Source organism: Sesamum indicum, linkage group LG9 (assembly GCF_026168435.1).
Source record: "Sesamum indicum cultivar Baizhima isolate 11 linkage group LG9, ASM2616843v1, whole genome shotgun sequence".
Lineage (NCBI taxonomy): Eukaryota > Viridiplantae > Streptophyta > Magnoliopsida > Lamiales > Pedaliaceae > Sesamum > Sesamum indicum.
Window position 1 is genome coordinate 7,877,391 of NC_142665.1, and position 6,770 is coordinate 7,884,160.

At 35.4% G+C, this 6,770-nt stretch overlaps 1 protein-coding gene across 1 annotated transcript; it reads left to right on the forward strand.

Moving 5' to 3' along the window:
• The first annotated feature begins 3,534 nt into the window (after positions 1-3,534).
• LOC105171165 (zinc finger protein WIP2) lies at positions 3,535-6,770 on the forward strand. The gene is made up of 2 exons (XM_011092191.3): positions 3,535-4,249; positions 6,292-6,770. Exons 1-2 carry the CDS (start codon positions 3,716-3,718, stop codon positions 6,721-6,723), a joined length of 966 nt encoding a protein of 321 aa, XP_011090493.1. The 5' UTR covers positions 3,535-3,715; the 3' UTR covers positions 6,724-6,770.

Genomic DNA, 6,770 nt, shown 5'->3' on the forward strand with positions numbered 1-6,770 from the left:
TTAAATAATGAAGTATTTTATTTTTTTTAATATTAAAAATTAAATAGCAAAAAGTATTTTTAAATCTTAGAGAGAGAGTAAGTATATGAATGAAGATAATTTTATTCTATAACATATTAATTTTATATAACTTATAAAATCTTATAAAAAAAGTTAGAAAAAGTAACTTGTTTTTAATGATCTTATTAGATTCAAAATATCTTATTTTGAGATTTTATAAGCTCCTTAAAAAAAATTAATCGAACAAATATTTAGAACTTATAAGCTCTCAAACATCTTATAAGAGGTTTTGAGAAGCTTATAAATTTAACCAAACACCTCTTAGAATTGGTATATCCAGTACTTTTTTTTTATTAATAACATATATAAATATTTACAAATAAAATATTAAATACCATATTTATTTATAAAAAAAGCTAAATTTTATTATTTTAATTAATACAAGAATTAGGTATTAAGTAGAAAAATTGCAATTTAATTATGTAACTTAGAGGGGTGGGCATGTTTGGTCCTATACGAATTAATTTCAATAATTTAGTTCTATAATTTTATAATTTTAATTTTAGCTATTTTCTAGTCAATTTGGCTAGAAAATTATATGTGACTTGCACATGACTTAATTAAATATAATTTTAGTCCTATAAATCAATTTACACAGAACAAAAAATCCCAATTATCCTAAATTACGGGACTAAAAATACGAACGTCCCCGTAAGTTTAGACTAAAATTACAATTTAATTGGGTGATGTGAAAGTCATATAATTTGGCCGAAAAAGAATGAAAATTGCCAAAAATTTTAAAGTTATAGGATTAAATTGTAAAAATAAATTCATGCAGAATCAAAATGCCATTCCCGTAAATTACAGGACTAAAATTATATTTTTTCAAGTAAATATTACCTAAAAAAAGTTAAAAACTAATTAACTATTCTAATAACTAATAACCTAGGGCTTATTAGTTATTCTAATCTTCTTTGTTTCATTTTGTTGGATTAAGGTAAGAATTAATATGCAATATAACAATTAAGTAATAAGGATTAACTAAAAATTTAAAAATAATTTTAACTAATAACAAATAAGTTCTAAGTAATAACTAAAAACTTTCTTAAGTATATTAAATAAAAAAAATTAAAACTTGTTGGATTTTAGACATTTAGTGCATTTGATCTTATTTGGTGGTTCATTTTACTTTATAAGTTTTTATATTTAATTTTTTCTGCACCGATTTTTTTTAAAAAAAAATCAGTTAATTGGATAAAAATTGAATTAAACCATATTTTTTTCAATATTTACTGATGTGAACTGAAAATTTTAAATTAATATTTGATACAGTACTATTTTGACTTGCCAAAATTTTGATTAAATTGGATTCCATTTTACAGAACAAACTACCATAATAAATATTGTAGTTGTGGGCACACTAGAAAAAAATATAATTTTTCCCAATGGTATTATTATAGCTAAAAGAAAAAAATCATGGCAAATACAAATCAATCATGGTTTCGCAACGGCTATTAGCCGTTGTTTCTGCAGGTGTAGCCAAAACATTCAAATCATGGTAAATGTTTTGGTTATAACTAAAAATCATGGCGAATATTAAATAATTATAGTAAAAGTTCAAATTTTTACTTTGGTTTTGTTTAACCGTAGTCAATAATATTGATTTACCATAATTTTTAAATCGTGATAATTTATAATGTAACAAAAACTCAAATTTTTTACAGTGGCATCATCCATTAATTCTTACCATTTGTTTCCAAGAATTAACCTCCAAATGATGCAATTACTATTACAATTCATTTATACTTTTGCTAACTAGATTTAATTCAATTGGTGAAATTAAAAACCCATGATTTTAAGATAATGGACTCAAACCCCAATAATATGTAGGATATTATTCTACTTTTATTCTGTGTGCCCTTGCGCTCGCCTATCCAAAATTCCCATGTTCGCCGAGGCTCTCGGCGCGCACGCCTTAGTGTCTCTTAGCGGCTGGCCCCAACTAACTAGTCTACCACCATGCGTCTCACCCACAATCTCGGAACCCGCCAACGCATTCCTCGATGGCAAGTAGCATCCTCGCTCCGCCTCGGCATTACGGCGCTCCGCATGCGCCCACAACGCCCGTTTCATGCCCAACGCTCACTCGGTGCATCCTCAGCACACGCCTTCGTCGCGGCCATTTTCTATGCCTCGCCCGAGTAAAATCGCATCTTAAGTCCGAGGCCAATTCGATATGCCGACATCTTATCTTGATCCCACACGACATGCCCGATATGCCTTTTTGTCTTTCGACATGGCTTCACAATTTGCCCGCAGTGCGTGCGTCGCCCCACGACTGCTCATCTTAGCCAATGGACTCCCATGGACGGTTAGAACCCGATAGCGCATGCTATGAGTTGGATCACGAGGTCTTAGAGTGCTTGTCTCGATCACCTATTCGCACGAGAGGTGTTGTTCCTGATATCTCACAGCTCGCGAAGCAACCTTGCGCGTCACACAAAACCTCTCGGCCGCTTTTGCGACCAACGTAGGCCATCTTAGCCCTACGCTGCCCGTCCGATTCCCATGCCTTTCAGGGACTCTAAACACTCATTTGAGATGCCTAGAACCGGCTCTTGAAGACCCCAAACATGTCTCCCAAGAGATACTCATTTAGTGCCAACGTTGCTTACCGCCGCTACCGTCGTGCACGGGTGGAGCTCCAGCATGCCCCCTATAATAGGCTTAAAAATATTTTTTCTTGTTCTAAGAGTAGACACTGAAATGGCCGAGAAGCGTACTTTTTCCGCATCTCCCTCAACCAACGTCCAAATCACGTGCCGCTTGAACCGTAGCGTAGCCTACGACTTTAACATCATGACTCTAGAGTTTCAGCCCCATCCGATCATCCATCGCTGAGGAATTGCCCGCGCAATACTCTAAAACTACAGTCTCTCCACTGCACTGGCAGACTCTGAATATCGTCATCGTTTCCTACTCAAACGGAACCGGCTAACTCTGAAAGATGATGGAAGTGTTCCCAACACAATCTTGCCATTGTAACAGTTTTGCAGATCTCAAGGATAAAGCATTCTACTTCACGCATTTCTCTCCTGCTAGCGTATAGGGTGGCGCCTGATCGTTGCCCTTATATATCCGTGCCCAAATGTCCTCAAAATGACTTTATTCTTTGCGGATAACATCCCCACACCTCAAGGAAGTTTTCATGTGAACAGTATTGCAATCCTCATCGATAAAAATCTCTGCTCGAAGGCCGTTTGCACACTTGCGTGCCGGCCGGCATCCCCTAACCTCCCACACGTCCTCCACAAATTACTGCCGGCTATTTTCTAATAGTAATTAAGTGTAAGTAGTTGGTTATTATTTTTAAATTCTACATCAATCATACAACAAAATATATTGCATTTATCGTATGATTGATTCAAATTTGATCGAGTTGGATCTAAATTATAATTTCCTCACCTACATTCCACATGCGATGGCTTCTCTCTCTCTCTTTTTATTGAGTAGGATTTACTTTCCCTTGCCCTCTTCATCACTTTCTTCAAATCTTTTTAAACCACCCTTTAATTGCTTCTGCGGCCACAGTCGTAAGTGTTCCTCAGTTTTCACCTTTTTGGTCATCTCCAGAATTCTTGCTATCATCCTCTCTCTCTCTCCCGGCAATCATCTTTTCCTCCACCTAACTGATCTATCTCCTCCAATTCCCATCATGGCGGATCCCTATTCCAACTACTTCAATAACGGATGGATGTTCACTCTCCACCCTACGACCCCAGATCCTCCTTACCACAACTTCTCTTTGTCTTATGGATCTTCACCCACTTCCCCGCCATTGAAAGAGGCTCTCCCACTCCTCAGCCTCAGCCCCACGATTAGGCATGACAGTCAAGAATCATCTACGGAGGTGGAAATGAGCATCAAAAACAATGAAGAACATCAAGAACAAGAAGAAGAAGAAGAAGATGATGATGAAGATGAAACTGTGACAGTAACTCTCAACTTAGGGCTTTCTACTGCTTCCTGCACTTTTACTGATTCTGATCTGATTCCAAGGCTCTCCTCCTCCTCCACAGTAGTAAATAATAAAGAAGAAGTTACTGTTGCTAGCAGTGGATATACCACCACAAGCCCACTCAACAAGGGTCAGTATTGGATCCCAACACCTGCCCAGATTTTGATTGGCCCGACCCAGTTTTCTTGTCCACTCTGCTTCAAGACCTTCAACAGATACAATAATATGCAGGTATGCATAAATATACATATACATATATATATGTGTGTGTGCATTATCTATAATTACTTATAAAACTGTCTTTTCTCAATTCACCTGATCTTCTTTAATTCTCTTTATGTAATTTCTTTCCTTCTTTTCTTCATTTTGCAGAAAAAGAGAAAACCCATTTTCCCACATCTTTTCTCTAGTGTTATAGTTATTTCAACCTTTTACTTTTTTGAATTTCTGTTTGCTAGTTGGACTGATGATTGGATCGGATGAGAAAGATTTTACATGGGTCCTTAGGGTTTTCAAACTTTCTTGCTTTATGCAAAGGTAGAGAAATATACATACAATTCATCCTTATAGTTTCTTTGATTAGTTTCATCATTCTTTAGAGGTCTTGATGAATGCATGACTTTGAAGGTATTGGGATCTGCATAAATTATCAACCTGCAGGTCCATCTGATAGCCTGGTCAGTCGTCCGTCTCACCTTTTTATTTGATTGAACAACACAACCATTATGCTTTTTGTTCCTTGAAGTCTGTAACATTCACATTGGTAGCTGTGTCAAGCTGAACAGTTACCAGGTTCTTACCCGGTACAGAATTGTTTTCATCAAAGATCTGGAAAAGAATAGGTTCTTGTTACACTCAACCTTTGATACACGGATAGGTCCAAATTCTAGTTTGCTTCCTGCATCATCTAGAATGTCCTAAAGGGTTTCTACGTGGTATTGCCCTCCTAGTAAATCAGAAACTCAGCAGCAGATCAAATGTTTCTCCACTTTTCTTATTCTAAACCCTCATTAAGTCGTAGTTCTTGGATGAATTAGGTGCTCCGGGATGAAATATGGTAAGCCCTAAATTGAGCTTTACATATTACAATGTCCAAAAATTTGCATAGTATTTGGATTCGTTTTTTTAGTATTTTGTAGAGATACAGAGAGAAGAAAAAAAAGATAAATAAGTATGTGTTAGAAATAATATATATGTTTGAATTTATTTTTATAGATAATGTAAAATAAGTATTGTATGTTTAATATTATATTTTTTAGACAAAAATTATTATTTATTATTAAATCATGTCTTTTTTATATATATTTATGTATATATGTGTTTATTTATACTAAAACAGTTAAAAATACATAAATAAAATATTTTTATATGATGGCAAATATTGAGTATCTTTTGAATCATCCTGAATATAACTTGAAAATAAAAACAAACATAGTGTTAGATTTTGGTCAAACCTAAATAAATCACATGATATGACAGCAATAGAAAAATCGATCAAGGCAATTATGTTATATTTGTTACATAATTGATTTGTTTTAATTAGAAAAAATTGCAATTTACGTTCCATAACTTACACTGTTTGTAATTTTGATTCCATCATTTTTTCAAAAAATTATAATTTACGTCCCACTCACATTTGCTGTTAGATTCTTGATGTAAGGATGCACGTCTCCGTTAACTTAACTAACTTTTGACTACAACAGTGTGGAAAATTTATGTCCTACAACTTACACAATTTGTGATTTTGGTCCCATTATAGTATAAGTTGTGGGACGTAAATTGTAATTTTCACACTGTTGTACTAAAACGTTGGTTAACGGAATATGTGTCTTGCACGTTCCTTCCGTCAAGAATCTTATGAAAAATGTGAGTAGAACGTAAATTACAATAATTTTTTTACACTTATAGAACTAAAAGTGATAAGGGGTAAAATAATAGAACCAAATCACAAACAGTATAAGTTGTATACATACATTATAACTATCCCATTTAATTACATAAAGAATTTCTCGTACAATGGTTCTGCAAACACAACTGTATTCCGTGTTCAAAGATCCTTTCCTATTTTTGGTGCATGGTTATCATATACTTATCCTTCTTGATTAGGAAACGTCATTTGACTACATGAAAAACTTAACAATATTTGTATGTAAAATCAAAGGGACAAAAAACCTAAGAGCTAGCTGGGTTTATACACACGTGTGCTAAAACCAATTCAAAAGGGTTTCTTGGATTTGGATACATGCATGATACATTAATGTGTCACCACACAGATGCACATGTGGGGGCATGGATCCCAGTACAGAAAGGGCCCACTATCCCTGCGAGGGACACAACCAACGGCAATGCTGAGGCTCCCATGCTACTGTTGCGCACCAGGGTGCAGGAATAACATAGACCACCCAAGAGCCAAACCCCTCAAAGACTTCCGAACCCTTCAAACCCACTACAAGAGAAAGCACGGGATAAAGCCGTTCGCGTGCAGGAAGTGCGGGAAGGCGTTTGCTGTGAGGGGAGACTGGAGGACGCATGAGAAGAACTGCGGGAAACTGTGGTACTGTGCTTGTGGGTCAAATTTCAAGCACAAGAGATCGCTCACGGATCATGTCAAGGCATTTGGGAGCGGGCATGGAGCTTGTGGGGTTGATTGCTTTGAAGAGGAGGAAGAGGGTTCTGAAATTGAACAGGGTTTTTGTAATCAATGAGTTGTGTTACGTAATTATTTGGTTTTACTTTTCATCAGTTTTAGACA

What these genes read in the sequence shown, in the direction of transcription:
- LOC105171165 (XM_011092191.3), top strand. Translation starts at nt 3,716, where the DNA reads ATGGCGGATCCCTATTCCAACTACTTCAATAACGGATGGATGTTCACT. An exon ending in ACAGATACAATAATATGCAG is followed by an intron (nt 4,250 to 6,291) that starts GTATGCATAAAT and finishes GTCACCACACAG; the next exon opens with ATGCACATGTGGGGGCATGG.